Here is an 18,360-nt window from a genome sequence, read left to right as displayed (position 1 = left end):
AAAAAGAAAGTGACACCAGACAGAGAATACTCAGCTACTGTAATCTACAGCAAAAATAATTTAAAACTAGAAAATGCAAAAATCATTACTTGGAAAAAATAATGAATTTAATTATTTAAAAGATCTAAAACTTTGGGGATTAAGTCTCATTTTCTCAATCATTGGATTCAATTTCCCCACTAACCTTGAAAACATATCACAATTTGTTTAAAATTTGTGTGATCAATATTGCAAGAGTAGTCACTCATTTGACTTACCAAATGTGTTAATGTCCAGCTTGTCAATGAAATCCCACAACCTCTCAATCACATCCTGCACCTGCTTCATACACTTTCCCTATCAGAAGAACACATGGATCCGATTCATCAAGTGGAAACGGAAAATATTATTCACTGGAGATAATCATTTTTGATTAACTTAATGACACCCATGGAGATACTGGTACTACACAGGTGTTTGGTAACTAAATCCCAGAGATCCATGTAAAATAAGAAAGAGTTGCCAGTAATTCTGAGCCAGTACCTTCCCCACCGCTGAACAAAGCAAAACGTAACTGCACTTTTCACTACTGACGTTGATGTTTCATCTGTTGATAAAGGTTTTATACAAGCTTTGTCTGCGATATCTGTTAGTTAGCCTTGGCAACTCTGCACTACCTCCCATATTCTTCCACATTTTGCTGCTGCGGACTAGACAGGAATCACCATGTTCTGTATTTATTTTTCCTTGAAAAGTCCTACCAGACAGTAACCATTAAACTGAGCAACTACCTAAGTATTCATGATTTTTGGATTAGCTATTGTCTTGAATACACCAGTAACAGAAATTATCAACAGGACATTTTTTGCATGGAAATCTCCTGGAATTATAGCTTTACATAACTGTGTTGAATTGCACTTGGTATTTGGTTTGAACCCAGTAAAAAATGTGAAAACAGGAATCCACTGTAAGGAGTAGCATCAGAACAGAACAAGTGGGGTCACTCACGCTCTCGTCACAGAAGCCCACAGTGCAGGGTTTTCCCTTGCGCAGGAAAAGAAATCTGCCATCTGCTTGAATAAAGGGAGCACAGGTGCCATCTTTGCCCCTGCAGCACACTTTACAGGAGTCCTCTGTCTCTGCATTGAAAAAAAATTCAACTATCTTTTAACCCTCTGAAAATGGGAGGTCTGTGGGCAGCACCTGCCGGCCACCCGCAGACCTGCTGGCTGCCCGTGGGATGGAATATTTCTGTTGCGGATGAAACTATCAAAACGCCTTTGCACTCTGTTCATAAAAATGAGCATATTTCAAGCACTAAAAAATTTACATAGTTTCAAATAACTTATAGAAGGTTAAGAAATATTTTCTACATTCAGAATTGTTTTGGATCAACATGTTTTGTGTGCTTCTTTAATTAAATTTGATGAAAAAACGTCCAATTTTTGCATTTTTTTGTTTATGACAATTTCAATCCTTTTATCAATTATTATGGTTTATTGAGTTACATAACCTTTGCTTAGGTTGTACAGATTTTTGGGATATGAAGCATTTGAAGATACTCCAAGAAATAACATCACAGTAAGCAAAAATAACAATGTAGGCACTGGTGGACAATTTCTATTGCAGAGTTCAATTAACATCAGCAAAGTTGTCTTGATTTTGCACTGTACTAGCTGTAGTAGGTAACACACTAATGTCCCTTTACTTGTGAGCTCATAAATAAAAACAGAGACAAACTGAATTTGTGCATTCCCCCACCCAATACTGAGTAATGCTGACTAAGATGGTACATAGGACCTCATGAAAATCTATCTTACCTTATGAAGTAATATCACAAAAACTATCGTAAATGCAATGCAATTTACTGACATCAATCAATGGTACTTTATTTTGTTGAATATATTTTCATTTATATGATTGTGGAATGACTGCAGAAATGAGACAACACTGGGTATCTTCAGTTTGGAACTGCAGCATTTCTTGATGCTGTACAACAAAATTTCCAGATGAAGAGATTTAATCTGACCTCAGTCAGCAGGTCTTTAGACTGGACTGTAAAACTACTCAGACAATTAAGATGCACCAATAGCAGAGACCTTTCTATAGCACCTTACCATTACAAGCACAGGACTGAAGGTTCTGCGTGGCCTCACAGAAAGGGTTGCACTCTCCACCGTGACAGAGGCCGTTGTCAACACATATGGTGTTGTCAGGGGCATTTGCAGGAGGTGGACACTCACTGCTGTTGCCTGTGACATGAACGAAAGATCAAGAGGTTAAGTGAATGTCGACAGACCCACCTTGTTACAAGATGTAATACATCTCAAGGTACCTATGGAGGCACTGTTGTTCCATATCTATTTGGCCATTTATGTAACTGTCAACTGTGTGCTCTGTGTGTATGTTTCCCTAGCCATTTACAAGAAAAACATATTTTAGGCATTGTGTCGTTGAAGTCTTAATTTAGAAAGACCAAGGCACAGGTTCAGAGCTAAAGCAGATACTGCAGTTCTTGTGTATTGCAGCAGGGTTCATATGTCTACAAAAGGGGGAACTCACCTGTGCAGCTAGACATGCCTTTGCAGGTAGCACTGATGGGTTCCTGGCACTTCTTTCCTGGTCGCTCAAACTTGCAACTCTTACAGCAAGGGCTGTTTCTGTCACTGTGGAACAAAGAGATGGATATAAATGTCTCAGTGTGTGTGTATTTACCTGGCATCACAATGACAAGAGACATTTTCTGAGACTTTATGTAAAATTCTTGCTCTGTGGCATCAACAACTGCCAGTGTTAACAGTCTTGTTTGTGAAACTTTTAAACTTTTGTGGAATGGTTACACAACTCCAAGACATGAGACATGGCAATACTATTCATTATAAAAGCACCAACCTTTGAGTGAACTTACACAAAGGTGTGTGTGTGTGTGTGTGTGTGGCTTATACCTGCATTGGGCGCCAGGTTTGAACTTGCAGTCACTTGTGCAGCAGGGATCATCATTAAGATGGAGTAGCCCAGGGTCACACTCCTCACCTTCCTCCACCCGCGAGTTCCCACACACCTTGCTGTTCCTTTCCTTGAAGCACACAGGAGCTTTGAAACGCAACGTCTTCCCTATGGAGCGTTTGCTGCAATTGGAGAAACGCTTTGGTAGTAGAGAAGAGGAGACAATTGAAAGGGAGAAGCAGTATGAGATACCTCAGAAGTATTAATGGTACAACTGTGAAAGCAGAGAAGAACGAAAGGCTCCCAAGAAAGCAAAAAAAAAAAAAAAAAAAAAAACTGAAAAAAATAGCAGGAGGGAAGCTATAGCATTAATCTATCGGCCACATTGATAAAACAACGCACACAAGGCATGGAAGATTAGCATTTCATCTTGGAAAACTGCCGGGCAATAAGTTCTTGACCAACAAGAGTAGACTCCTGTCTTTTCAATGGGGAGTCATCTATATGTCAAGTTCTGAGACACATCATTTGCAGTTCATAATTAAGAACACTAGGAAGCTGTACAAAACATGAAGTACTTAAGTTTGTTTCAAAGGATGCTGTTTTCACAGAAAAAGGGCCTTTTTCACATTTACCAATGCATGCACCATTCACTGCTTCAGGAATTATTGAAATGTGTGTGAGATCTGTCCTAATAACTGGCCTGCAGCTGTGTGAATCTGAACTTGTGACTGGTGAATAAGCAGAAAAAGGTGCTTTGATTGGCCAGTTTTGGTGACAGCATGATTTTGCATGGTTTTGTTGTCAGCACCACCATCTGAGCATTTCATATTGTGCTATTCTTAATGATAAAGTGCACTGTCTACACTATAGTCTAAACCGTCTCTGAACACATTCAAACACACCCACATGCCGTAGAACATTTTCCCTGATTATTATATATTCAAACCACATATTACACATCTACTGTTCATCCATTGGGGAGGGTACCTTGTTGTTGACATGGTCGCCGCTCACAGCAATGGGGTACATAACAAATTTTCCCCCGTGATCGTCACTCGGGGCACAGAGGGGCAAGTTGTCTGGGTCATGCTCTGCTCCAAAGTTATGGCCCAGCTCATGGGTGGTCACCAAGTCTGCCTCCTGGTGGACCACAGACATGGACCAGACTCATTACTGATAAACTTGCACTTTTTAATTACATTTTTTTAAAAGGAAGAGTGGGTAACTGCGTCACTGTAGTATTCATTAGTTATGACGGTAGGAAAATATTAGTGGGGGAGACACAGGAAAGAGGGTTCTTGATCCCATGCCAGTAGGGATACGTACATGAATGATTCATCGCTCGACTACCTCTGAGCACATTATCTATTAAATTAATCAAATAAAATAAAAAAGTAAACATTACATCTTGCAGGAATGACATTATTAATGACAAATGAATGTGATGCTGAAAATTATTTTTCTTCATCCATCAACTATTACATAGTTCACTGTCATGTCAGTGTTGCTGGTTTAAGGCACAGCTGCCAGTTATGTACTGAATGTGTGAGTTAAAGAGCTCACTCTGCGTTAACTGACAACAAGCATCTATCATGTTGACAGAGTTAGAGCAATATAATGCTGGTTTGCCTGTGAGCCTAAATATACAGAGATGGGTTGCACAACCAATAAGATCAGCAATAAACAGTTACCTTATAGACATTGCTGAAACAGATTAAAACAACACACTGATTAGTTGAGTGATAAAACACAGTGTCAACAGAATCAAAATAATTATATAAAACGAGTTCCAAAAAGAAAGGTGTGTCTGCTCTATATAGCAGTCGGTTTCTGGTGGAATGACTGTTGCATAATGTTGCATCACCCTGGCTCCAAGGGAGTGTACAGCCTTTTCTTTTCTTTCTTTTTTTCTCTCTTCATTTTTCTGCCTGCCCAGTAAACCAAGAGCTGGTTTAAAATACCTTCGTTAGAATGGTTTTCCCATAATTCTTGGTGCTGGTCAAACCAGTGTTAAGGTAACTGGGTTTCTTGATGGAATGAGATGGGTAGTATGCTACAAAGAAGCAAAAGGCAAGAAAAAGAATCCACGTCAGTTTTGCCGTGCATATTGATACAGATTTTTGCTAATTAAATGACTTTTCTGTGACATTTAAGGCAATTTTTCAAGACTTTAATTTATCAATGCCAGTTGAAATCTTAAACAGAATTACTGTTAGGTAAGCATTACACTAAACACTTGACCAGTTGGAAAATGGATTTGTGAAAAGTTCCCACTACATTATACACAAGTTATAGTTATGTAACAATTTATGTAAATGCTCTAGGCCTGAAAACTACACAACTTTTTCATATTTGCAATTATCTTGGGAACCTGAATAGTTCTTAAAAAGATACCTGCATGACAGACATGCAGTAAATCAGATCTTTACAAATAATGCCATGATTATCATTCAATAATGCACACATGTATAATTACAAGTAAGCTTTAATAATCAAACATACGGCACCATGATGGTGCTGCAGAATATATATGATGTATAGCCTTTCCTCTTAAAAATAAAACCCTTACGTCTGGGGCAGAGGCCTCCAAGGGCCATGGGTTTGGAAGGGGCCACGTAGGCAAGTCCCAGGGTCCCCTCATCAAAATCCTGGTAGGTGAACAGGTGGGCCAGGCACACGGTGGACGCATTATCGGCTATGTCTGAGCTGAATTGCTGAGGGATAAAAAGTATATTTCTTTCTTCAAAACATTTCTACATCTATATTAGTCTTTACTAATATTATGAACTGAACTGGTAACATAGACATTAAACATTTGGACACAATTTATGATATTGTGATATTATGCAATTGTTTAAGCTTAGTGCCAAATACCCCTTTGTTCATGCAAGTCTTCTCTATTGCAGTAGCAAAGCTATTTTACAGATAATATGTACATATTATATTATACACTATTGCTAGTACGCATGACTATAGCTATTCAACCCGCAAAACTCAAATGTATAGACCATGCTTCATTACAGAATTTCAATAAATTTCACTGCTTTGAACATTATCTTATTTTTTTCAAATAAAATTAATTCCCAAAGGCATTGAAATGAACAAAGTTCTATTGTACTTCACAAATCTCCCTGACACTCACATGCCTTATCCTCTGACTGCTGATCAAATTGAAGTGAACCCTATCCCTATTCTCTGTTCTCTGTTCATCTCTCTCTCTCTCTCACCTCCAGGAGTCTCTTCACATCCCAGACCTCCTTTCCTTTAACTGGGCTGTTCTCCATGTTGTAGTGGACCCACCCAGTGTCTGCTGAGTCTGGGGGCGGTTTGGTAGGCTCTTTGTTGATGATGATCTGAGTATAGAAATTAAAGACACTGACTACAAAGGCAGTGGTGTTAGGAGGCACTACAGTAGGTGAAAATTTTACTTTTTCATCAGTATTTTAAAAGTAGACACTGAAAAATACTGCCAAGCTGGCAATATTGAATCATTTCAATTGGAATGTATGGTATAGTTAACACTTTGAAAGATCTTGATACAAAGGTGCCATAAGTGCACCTTATATCAAAATCAAAATTAATAATGTTAATTTTGTTCGCAAAACTATCATGTTAGACCAGGACTGCATAATCTTGAATAGTGTGCATTGGGAATGTTGGCTTTTACATACATAAAGTAAAGCAGAAATGTACAGTTTAACAGAGACAGAACACTTTCGTCCAGTCATAGACATATACAATTACCACACACTACAATATATAATAATCAATACATAGTGTCAAGTTTTAGGAAGGTGACAATCACTTGTCATTCACCTGCAACTGAGCACAATTCTTAGGGTTCTTCTTTCAAGCTATGATTTTTTTTTTTTTTTGTGATAACATCGAAGTGGCACAAAAGTTCTTTAACTTATTTGGGGCTGTGAAGATTGGAAAACGATTCAGAGGCGCTAAATGAATGCATAACTATTCAGTGAGAGAGGCTCGGATTCATAGTATACACTCACACTGTCTCCATTCATTCCCAAAGCCTGTGGAACAAATTGAATTACCCCACAAGGCTCACACAAAAGCTTTCAGTGCCTCCTTAAAATATGCTGTTTCTCAAATTCAATAAGGGACAGTGTTATGCTTGGGCTCTCCTCTTAGGCAGACAGCACCTCCAGTGACGCTATCTTGCTGTTTGGTCCTGTGATGTCTGATGCAAGAACTCCACAAAGTGGTCCAAACATTTCTGGAAACTACAATGCTAGTAAACTCAAACACACGCACACACACACACACGCACGCACGCACACACACACACACACACACGCACACACACACACACCTGTTGAATCTGGACTCCATAACCTTCAAATTCATCATCCCAAGTTGTGTTGCGGTAGATGTCATCCACTCGATCTATCAACTCAATCTGGAAGGCAAACATTTTTGAGGAATTCACATAAAAGGTAGCATTAACAGCCATTTCACATTTAAAAAGGAATAGTATGCATTTAAAACTTGGGTGCTTTGACACCCAATTTATACATTTTGTATGAACCTTATACACCATCAGCCAAAACATTAAAACCAACTGCCCAATACTGTGTAGGTTCCCCTCGTGTATGGACTCCACAACAACTCTGAAGGTGTACTCTGGTATCTGGCACCAAGATATTAGTAGCAGATCCTTTAAGTCCTTTGCGAGGTGGGGCCTCCATGGAATAATTTGTCATTTGTGTAAACTTGGAGCTTTCAGTGCACAAGGGGTTGAACACTTATGCAAGCATTATATCTTAGTTTTTATTTTTATTTTTTTTTAAAAGTCAGCGAAACTTAACTTATTTTGGCTTTGGGAACATGCTGTTAGAGCTTATGGGTTCACAAAAATAATATTGTTCAGGAACAGATGTGTGAGTATCTTTTATAATCCAGAAATTAGTGATGATTGTCAAGGGGGTTGAATATTTTTGCAAGGCACTGTATCCCACCCCTTGACAGGTGCCACTGTAACAAGATAATCAACGTTATTCACTTACCTGTTCGTGGTTTTAATGTTTTGGATGATCAGTGTATAGAGCAACGTTTGTTTGTCTAGGCAACATTAAAATCCTAATGACAATAAAAATGACAAAGCAGCAAGGTGCCTTTGTGTTCTTTCATTTTTTTACTGATTGTCTTTCACTCATTATTGAAGAAATAATTGATTTTTAAAAGGGTAATGCACTTTACTTTGGAAAACTTTATTTGACCCACTGATATGACATGTAGTAAAATCAAGCTGTGAGGGAAAAACAGTATTGTTGTCTGCATATTTCATATCAGGGTCAACGCAAATAAACAATTTTTTTATCTAAATCAAATTAAATCATGAATACTAAGAATATGAGGTTGACACAGCATACTGGCTGCCATAGGCTTGAATAGAAAACATATATGTCTAAATAATTACACAATTCTGTCCTCAAGCTGCCATAAACTACAGGGTTAAAAATGAAGAAAAACAGTACATCAATCCAAATTAATTTTTAAATATCATCCAGTCCACTTGTGAAGTACTACATCTTTGTAATACTTCACGACTTGATGAATGTTGTAGGACAAATACTCGTAAGTATACCTCTTTTAAATCAAATATTCAAGACGCCCTAGGAGTAAAGACAGGTAGGATGTGATTAATATTAATATTGAGTCCTATCAGCTTAATGTTTCGGCAGCTTGCACATTTTGCATGGTGGCTTCAGGCTGCAATATGGAAAATTCCCCATTTGGAGAAAATATGTTTATATAAAAAAAAAAATCAACGTCTGTACCAGGTAGTTGAGAGTGACACTCTCTTCTCCACGGCCCATGTTCTTGAAGAAGCGGTAATCTGCTACCAGGAGCAGGGGACAGGTGTTCTTTTTGTGGTTGTGGGCGTGTCTCTTCTCTCTGTGGTGGAGCTCTGCAGGGGGGTGGGCAGAGAGGACAGAGAGAAGGTCCATCAGACAGAAAGACAAATACAATACAGGGAATGAGGGTACTAGGGGGAGTCATAACAAACGAGCAGAAACAAGGAATAACAAAGAAAATGTCACACAAATAAAAATGTACAGGAGAGCAAATAAGAAATTAAGAATCAAATACGCAGGCAGTGCTAGAATCTGACATAAAGATGACTACTTGACAAAAGAGAGTCAGACATTAAGACTGGAAGATACTGCAGGTACAGAAGGAAGTTATATAAACAATGAGGCCATGCTCCAGTATTCTACTGGTAATTGCCCTCATTTTCACATTTAGACATCTTTTTTGTTTGGCTGTGAACTGATTAACCTGTGCCTCTTTTCTTTTTTTTTTGCTCAAGCCAGGGTGAGACACACTAGAACATTCACAAAGCTCTTAAATCATGACACACAGCATTCGACATATTCCAACAGAGGACATTATCTTTTCTTTTGGCAGAAGAATGTTGTCCATATGCCACAGGCTAAATGAGTCGGGTTGTACAGACAAAAATAGGTAACTAGTGTGACTGTGTGAATACTAAGAGGGCCTTGTGTAGTTGTGACTCCCAGCAGTGACCAACCTCAGATTCACCACATCCCCCACCCTTGTGCAAACATGCACACGCACGTGCACACGCACACACACACATACACACATGCATGCACGCACGCATGCACACACAAGGCTGCCTGCCCCACAGAACATTTAGTATGCATCTATAAAAGAAGAATATGCCTTTTCATGCGCTCATATTTGTCTTTCTTACACTCATTCTGACATTTTAAATGGCATTTTGATAAAATTTATTATATGATTATCAAATACACTCAAGATTCTCTGGTTGGTCTGGCAAAAAGGATTGAGCGAAAAAGGAAAGGAAGGAGAGGAAGACGCTTTTGAGTACAGAAACCACACCCTTTATCCTGTATTACTCAATAGCCCAGAAGCCTGCCTCTAAAAACATGTTCAACATAGGCAGGGTTCCTGACAAAGTGTCAGCTTCACAAAATCTAACAAACCAAATCACAATTAACTGGCGTCACAAGTAACTTTCTATCATCGACCCAAGTTTTGATACCCTGGCTATGAGTAATCCCTGTGCGCGCGCACATAAATGCGTGGCATTTGTGGTTAACAGCCATTTGCGTTAAACATGAGGTGGTCTAAAGCAACTTATTTCTAATAAGATGAGCAAGAAATGATGAAGAAATATGAAGAACAGGCTTTATAACAGGGAAAAGTTGTTATAAAGCCTATTCTTGTCTCTGCTGCCAAGATCAAAGAGGAGCACTCGAAGAAAATTGCCAACTAATAATAACAATAATAATAAATTTTGTTTGCATAGTGCTTTTCAAGGTACACAAAGACGCTTTATATAAGATAAACATAAAAGCAACACACAAAAAACATGTAACACACAACATTAATCACATATTGAAAGTAATTCTGAGGAGGTGAGGTTTGATTAATGATGTGAACGTGGACAGATCGGTACAGTCTCTGATGTGTTTGAGGAGAGAGTTCCAGAGGGAGGGGGCAGCTATGGAGAAGGCTCTGTCGTCCCAGATCTGGTGCTTAGTACTGTGTGGAGGAGACAGAAGGTTGGCATCGGAGGAGCGAAGGCTGCGGGAAGGAGCATGGTAGTGCAGTAGGTCGGTGAGGTAGGAAGGAGCCTGGTTATGGAGGGCTTTGTGAGTGAGGAGAGGGACTTTGAATTGGACCCACTGGGGACGGAGCCAGTGAAAATTCTGGAGGACAGGGTTGATGTGGTCATGGGAGCAGGAGAAGATGAGCAGGTGCGCAACAGCGTTCTGGGTGTACTGGAGTTTGTTTAGGACTTTGGATGATGAGCTGTAGAGAATGCTGTCGCAGTAGTCAATTCTGGATGTGATGAAGGCATGGATCAAAGCTTCGGCAGCAGAGAAAGAGTGATGAGCGGAGACGAGCAATAATTTTTTAGGTGGAAAAAGGCAGTTCCGGTGATTTGATTGGCATGATGTTCAAAAGAGAAGTTGCTGTCGAAAATGAGTCCAAGGTTACGGATGTGTGGGGAGGGAGATAAAGTGGAGTTATCAATGGTGAGGCAGAAGTTGTGAGTGGTTTTGGTAAAGGATCTGGGAAAAGTGATGATCATGTCAGATTAGCACAATTTAGTTTGAGGAAGATGGCTTGCATCCACGATTTAATTTCAGTGAGACAATTGGTCAGACTGGAGCAAGTTGTAGTGGTGATGGATTTAGTGGAGATGTAGAGCTGGACGTCATCGGTGCAGCAGTGGAAGTGGAGACCATGATGAAGTATGATGTTGCCAAGGGGGAGCATGTAAAGGATGAACAGGAGAGGACCAAGCACTGAGGCCTGGGGACAAAGGAGCAGTGAAGGAGGTGCAGTTGTTGATGATGATGAACTGCTGTTTGTTTGTGAGATATGACTTTAGCCAGGAAAGGGCAGTTCTTGGTGATGTTGAGGGAGGATTCAATGCAGAAGATAAGAATGGTGTGGTTGATGGTGTCAAAAGCTGCAGTGAAGTCTAAAAGAACAAGAATGCTGAGGTGGCCAGAGTCTGAGGAGAGGGTGAAGTCATTGGTGACTTTAAGGAGGGGCTGTTTCTGTGCTGTGAGCGGAAACCAGATTGAAATGGTTTGAACAGGCTGTTGGAGATGAAGTGAGCTCCGTCAGCTGAGAGCTGAGTCCTCACGGTTCTCACCAGGAGTACAGGGAATCAGGAAGGAACAGGAATCAGGAACAGTGTGTCATTTCATTTCATGCACTTGCATACATGAAATGAAACGAAATGCCATTTCCCCCTGCCCACAGCAGTACAACACAAAGACAAAAACACATGCAAAAACTAAGAACACACACGTCCAAATTAACACATACGTATATCCAAACTAAACAAAAACTCACTGTCCAAGGGAACGAATGCAAGCCAGGGTGACTGTTGGAACAGCAGCCCAGTATTATGAGATTTCGTGTCATAGTCATGAAATTTAATCTATGAAATCGTGCTGGGGGACACGATGTCACTGAAATTTTCTTGTCCGGCACCACTAAGTTTTATCCAATGCATTCCTATGGGCCAAGTTTTTCTTGCGCGAGTCATGTTATCAAGATGCTGGCTCTGGCTGGTCTGGCCTCCTGGGAGAATGCTGGTCACTTACATATACACTACCGTTCAAAAGTTTGGGATCACCCAAACAATTTTGTGTTTTCCATGAAAAGTCACACTTATTCACCACCATATGTTGTGAAATGAATAGAAAATAGAGTCAAGACATTGACAAGGTTAGAAATAATGATTTGTATTTGAAATAAGATTTTTTTTACATCAAACTTTGCTTTCGTCAAAGAATCCTCCATTTGCAGCAATTACAGCATTGCAGACCTTTGGCATTCTAGCTGTTAATTTGTTGAGGTAATCTGGAGAAATTGCACCCCACGCTTCCAGAAGCAGCTCCCACAAGTTGGATTGGTTGGATGGGCACTTCTTTGAGCAGATTGAGTTTCTGGAGCATCACATTTGTGGGGTCAATTAAACGCTCAAAATGGCCAGAAAAAGAGAACTTTCATCTGAAACTCGACAGTCTATTCTTGTTCTTAGAAATGAAGGCTATTCCATGCGAGAAATTGCTAAGAAATTGAAGATTTCCTACACCGGTGTGTACTACTCCCTTCAGAGGACAGCACAAACAGGCTCTAACCAGAGTAGAAAAAGAAGTGGGAGGCCGCGTTGCACAACTGAGCAAGAAGATAAGTACATTAGAGTCTCTAGTTTGAGAAACAGACGCCTCACAGGTCCCCAACTGGCATCTTCATTAAATAGTACCTGTTAGAGCCTGTTTGTGCTGTCCTCTGAAGGGAGTAGTACACACCGGTGTAGGAAATCTTCAATTTCTTAGCAATTTCTCGCATGGAATAGCCTTCATTTCTAAGAACAAGAATAGACTGTCGAGTTTCAGATGAAAGTTCTCTTTTTCTGGCCATTTTGAGCGTTTAATTGACCCCACAAATGTGATGCTCCAGAAACTCAATCTGCTCAAAGAAGTGCCCATCCAACCAATCCAACTTGTGGGAGCTGCTTCTGGAAGCGTGGGGTGCAATTTCTCCAGATTACCTCAACAAATTAACAGCTAGAATGCCAAAGGTCTGCAATGCTGTAATTGCTGCAAATGGAGGATTCTTTGACGAAAGCAAAGTTTGATGTAAAAAAAATCTTATTTCAAATACAAATCATTATTTCTAACCTTGTCAATGTCTTGACTCTATTTTCTATTCATTTCACAACATATGGTGGTGAATAAGTGTGACTTTTCATGGAAAACACAAAATTGTTTGGGTGATCCCAAACTTTTGAACGGTAGTGTATTTGAAAACACAAAAGCTACCCTAACCCTAACCAATGCAGTTTTTGTGTTTTCAAATATATGTAAGTGACCGGCATTCTCCTGGGAGGCCAGACCAACCAGAGCCAGCATCTTGATAATATGACTCGCGCATGAAAAACTTGGCCCATAGGAATGCACTGGATACAACTCCGTGGTGCCGGACAAGAAATTTTCAGTGACATCGTGTCCCCCAGCACGATTTCGTGACTATGACACGAAATCTCGTGATACCCAGTTGGGAACGGCCAGTCTGCATGGGTTAGCAGTTAGCTTAGCCTGCCCCGCTTCCGTGTACTGTCAGACCGCCCTCAGCATTTCCACCTTGGGCGCAGCTCCAAGCAGGGACCGTGGTCCCCGGGCCCATCGGACGTAGCAGACCAAGCTCTCCCAGCTGATCCAGCACCAGCTCTCCCAGCCAGACATGCTCGACGTCTCCCCACTCCTCACGACAACATCACAAACACCACAGTCAACGCCAGGTGAGGCCGCTGCCAGACTGCCCTCGGTGTTATCGGAACTGCCGGTCTGCATGGGCTAGCAGTTAGCTTAGCCTGCCCCGCTCTCCCAGCCGATCCAGCACCAGTTCTCCCAGCCATCAAACGAAAAACAAAACTTAAGACGAAGACGTGGACAAAGACACTGTATGGACGGTATTGGGTGACGCCGCCGCAAATGTGAATTCACGCTGCCATCTTCTCACACTAGAAGCAGAACTCATGAAAATCAGTGCAGTAATCAATGATCAGGTAGAAATCAATAAAATCTGGGCATGCCCCTCCCTCAACAGTTATTGGGGACAGATATTTAATGTATTCTCACATATCTGTAAACAGACCATAAACCCTGATTTTCACACAGCCATCTTTGGCATACCACCCCCTAACTGTAAGGTCACAAGTTTGCAGGCAAATGCTCTAGCATTTGCCTCATTACTAGCACGCAGACTTATCCTATTGAACTGGAAGTCGAATAAAGTGCCATCATTTTTGCAGTGGTTGAGGGAGGTGCTGTCCTTTCTACCTTTAGAAAAGCTCCGATATAAAATATGTAAAACCCGCAAAAACTTTACTTTGACCTGGAGTCCTTTCATAGACTTTATTGAAGGTTTTCCCTTTTATTGAATGCACTTTTTATTTACCTAGGTGTAACGACAATACTTATAGATATATGTGTACAACTTTATATTGTCTTCAAAAATATGGTTATTATGTGGAATTGGAATAAGAAATCCCTGCATAGTCTTTTTTTCCTTTCTTTTTTTTAAAAATTTTTTGAGCCTTGGGGGGGAGGGGGGATTCCTACATGTTTATTTTTGTTGTTGTTGTTGTTGTTCATGTGCTTTGTATACCTGTTCCAAAAAACTTGAAAATTGGAAAATAAAGTTTTCAAAAAAAAAAAGAAGAAAGAAATCAGTAAAATAGGCAAACCATAAAATCAAAAAAAAAAAAAATCCAAAGTTCTCACGGAGTCATTAAAAGTTGTTAAGTTAGAAAGTAGGCAGATCCACAAACAAACAAACTGCAGATGGCAACTGGAACCGGAACAGTGTTAATGCCTAGGTTAAGTTTATCACTGCACTATTAACTAAGGCACAGAGATCAATAGCTAAATATATACTATCTTCAACTGGAATAACATGTTACAATGTGTTGGCTCTCACAAGTCGTTTGTACCTATATTTTCTTAAGCTATACTCTAGCTGCAATCCTTGTAGTGTGAAGAGATCTTAAATGCAGCTCAAGACTAAATATAAAAATATCATCCAAAGTGTTAAGTAGTTGCATGGCCTTACTTTTTTTTAATGCTTTTATTTTATACATACTTTAAAACAAATTAGGAAGAGATATGTTAATATGCAGCAAACAGAAAAATAGATTGAGCTATAAAAGACAGGAAGAATTTCTTCCTACAGAGGAGTTGGCACTCTAATAATGAGGGGTGGTCTGTCATGGTGGGGGTCCTGGAAGGCGTGTTCTCTGACCCTACTGCTGGCCGTTCCATTATCACCTCTTTGCTACAATGTAAGTTTGTACTTTACTACTGTGATGCAACAACATATGGCTAACTAAGTGTATTTCTCTTTTGCAGTTGAGAGAAATTCTGTGAGATTATTAAACCCCCACATAGAGGTATCAAAATAAGCAGTGTACAAGAATCACAAGCTTTTGTGGATTATGTAATAAATACATTATAACATTTAATTTAAAGGGGGAGTCAATGATGAGGAAAAATTGTGTACTCAAGAGTGTTGCAGAGCTAAATGCATTTGTTTGCATTTGTTATGGCAGAGATTTGAGTGTGAACACATATTCCCAGAGGAAAAAATTATCTCCTTCACTTCTATGTCTATTCGAGGAAGATTAAAGTCCCCCCCGAACACAGAGTGGTGTGAAGGCCCTATTGTATTTGTAGGGATTATTCTTCTTAAAGGGTGATTCCAGTATTTTTAAACCGGGGCCCTATTTTCCCATCCGTTGGGGTCTAAATAACTAATAGGGGAAGAAAAAAATGGAATCGGTCCAGTATTGAGCAAGAATGCTTCAACTGGCAGCCTCGAAACGGTCTGCAATGTAATCCTTGGGTCCAAGTGTACGCGTCCAAGTACGTCCACTAAAAGTGTTTATTTTTGCCACTGACAGGCTCTGATTGTTATTTGAAGTGTCTGACAACATTATGGAAAGGATCCCTACAGAGATAGACTTTTTTCCTTTACGTCTTGCTCCTTCCGGTCTCTGTTGTAACATCCCTTTTACTGCTGCTGCTATTTGCATGTGGGGGCTTGGTTTTGAATGTTTACAAAAGAAGAAGTCATGCCAAATCTTATCAGAGCTGACCATTCATTTGAGGTAGCATAGCCGGAGAGATAGAGGAACTGCTAGCAATAATTTACGCCCAAAGTCATTGTGTAATATTCAGCAGCTGATTTCGACAAATGTGGATGAGGCACTTAAATTTGATGGCTGCCCGTTTTTATATTTTAGAGTATATGGATGAAGAGCTCCTAAAAATTGAAGAGGATGAGGACAGAGAGAGAGAGGGGCAACAGTCAGGAGGGTGAACCAGCTTCTTTGGCTGGCACTAAGTCATCAACCGAAACTGGCGATTAACATAGATGAACAAAATTCAGTAGGCAGATGTAACATCTTCTGACTTACAAAAAAGCCTCTTGGAGCCATACCCTAAGTCCAACAGGAAGTCAGGCATTTTGAATTTACTGTGCAATATTTGTGCAGTTTTTGCCATTTCCAGGCATTGTACCATAACAAAATCCTCCTAGAGCGGTGTTTCTCAAACTTTTTATATCACGTACCACCTCAGAAAATATTTGGCTCGCCAAGTACAACTGGCCACCAAATCATCCCCCCTTTAATTGGTTCAATGATTCCTCCTTCTCCACCTCAAGCTGGTGTGTGGTGAGCATTCTGGCACAAAATGGCTGCCGTGTGTCACCCAGTTGGGTGCTACACATTGGTGATGGTTGAAGTGAGTTACGCCCTTCAATGTGAATCACTTTGGGTGTCTAGAAAAGAACTATATATAAATGTAATTATTATTATTATTTATTGCTGACTGTTGTCAGCCACAGCCATGCTGTACAAATGGGTAGCACTAGAGCTGTCACTCAAACTCTTCCACACAGAGGCAGCCCCGTGGCTCACCTGGTAGCACGCATACCACATAAGGCTGAGTCCTTACTGCAGCGGCCTGGGTTTGAATCCGGACCAGGCCCTTTGCTGCATGTCATCCCATCTGTCTCTCCTGCCTTAATGAGAAGGGTGCACCTGCCTCTGTGAACATGGTCGTGCAATGTCTGGGTCAACCAAGGTCAGCTTCGGTCTCAGGTTTGGCTCGGCATCCGTCCCGCTTCTGTATTTCATTTTTATGATGGCAAGTGAAGAGAAGCCTTCAGATGTGGTCGCAAAAGGAAGGAGAAAGCGCACAGCCTTGTCCAAAAGTGTAGGGTATTCACTGTGTTGCTGTATCCAAAAGACGAACAACGACTTACTTCTGAAAGCAGACTTCAATGTTTCATTGCAAAACAATTATATTAAACTCTCCTGTTCACCAACAATGAAGTAGTTGGGCATTTCTGAGGTTTTGATGTTGAACGGGTTTCTCATCCAGTTTGTTTGCTTTGGCCGTCACTGGGAAATATTCGTGGAACTGTTGTCTGAGCAACGATGTTGTCCCTGATTCTATCATTAATGGTCAGGTTGTTGCCAGACAGAAAACTCCAAAGCGGGGAAAGCTGAAACATCACCTGCCTTCACTTTGATTTCTAACAACTTCATCTTTTTCAACATTGCATTGATTTTGTCCTGCGCACCAAAAACATTGGAGATTCCCTGTAGTCCTGAATTCAGTTCATTTAAACGAGAGAAAATCTCCAGCAAGTATGCCAGTTGACTACGCTACACAGTATCTTCGAAAACATCTGATAAAGAGAAGCTTTTGTCCTGTAAGAACATTTGAACCTCTCTGTGCAATTCGAAAAGCCTCGAAAGCACCTTCCCTTTTGATAGCCACCTTACATATCTGTATGAAGCAAGAGTTGGACATGCTCACTGCCCATCTCATTGCAGAGCACATGGAATAGGCGTCATGCATCAGTCGGGCCTAAATGAAGTTCACACTTTTCACAGCTGAGTTCAGCACAGACTTCATTTCTTTGGGCATCTTCTTCACTCCCAGGGCCTCACAATGGATGCTGTAGAGTCCATCGTATCTTGGGTGCCAACTCATGAATTCGAGCTGCTATTCCACTGTGGCGACCTGTCACAGCCCTGGCGCCGTCTGTGCAGACTCCATCACACTTCTTTCCCCAATCAAGCCCATTCTTTTCTCGACAAATGCATTCAGGAGCTGGAATATGTGCTCAGCTGTAGTTCTGATCTGCAGTGATTGAGAGAGCAGAAAGTCCTCCAGAGCTGCACCATTGTGTAAACAAGCAAATTGGCCAAATCTGCAACATCATTAGTCTAGATCAGGGGTCGGGAACCTTTTTGACTGGGAGAGCCATAAAAGCCAAATATTTCTAAATATATTTCATTGAGAGCCATATAGTATTTTT

The 18,360-nt window shown here is 40.5% G+C and overlaps 1 protein-coding gene across 3 annotated transcripts in view; it reads right to left on the bottom strand.

Annotated features, from left to right (window-relative positions):
• Positions 1–18,360, bottom strand: part of adam17a (ADAM metallopeptidase domain 17a) — a 40,133-nt gene that overhangs the window by 4,021 nt on the left and 17,752 nt on the right. For all 3 annotated transcript variants that reach the window (XM_056295792.1, XM_056295791.1, XM_056295793.1), the window contains exons 6-16: positions 8,727–8,857; positions 7,259–7,345; positions 6,156–6,281; positions 5,498–5,642; positions 4,890–4,981; positions 3,916–4,068; positions 2,925–3,124; positions 2,542–2,645; positions 2,097–2,231; positions 988–1,118; positions 258–336 (exon numbers count right to left, since the gene is read on the bottom strand). In XM_056295792.1, the coding sequence (XP_056151767.1) occupies positions 258–336; positions 988–1,118; positions 2,097–2,231; positions 2,542–2,645; positions 2,925–3,124; positions 3,916–4,068; positions 4,890–4,981; positions 5,498–5,642; positions 6,156–6,281; positions 7,259–7,345; positions 8,727–8,857 (1,383 nt within the window). The remainder of the gene's footprint in view (positions 1–257; positions 337–987; positions 1,119–2,096; positions 2,232–2,541; positions 2,646–2,924; positions 3,125–3,915; positions 4,069–4,889; positions 4,982–5,497; positions 5,643–6,155; positions 6,282–7,258; positions 7,346–8,726; positions 8,858–18,360) is intronic.

Source organism: Lampris incognitus, chromosome 16 (assembly GCF_029633865.1).
Source record: "Lampris incognitus isolate fLamInc1 chromosome 16, fLamInc1.hap2, whole genome shotgun sequence".
In the NCBI taxonomy this organism is placed as follows: Eukaryota; Metazoa; Chordata; class Actinopteri; order Lampriformes; family Lampridae; genus Lampris; species Lampris incognitus.
The sequence above is the reverse complement of the archived record's forward strand: the minus strand, read 5'-3'. Positions and strand labels throughout refer to the sequence as shown.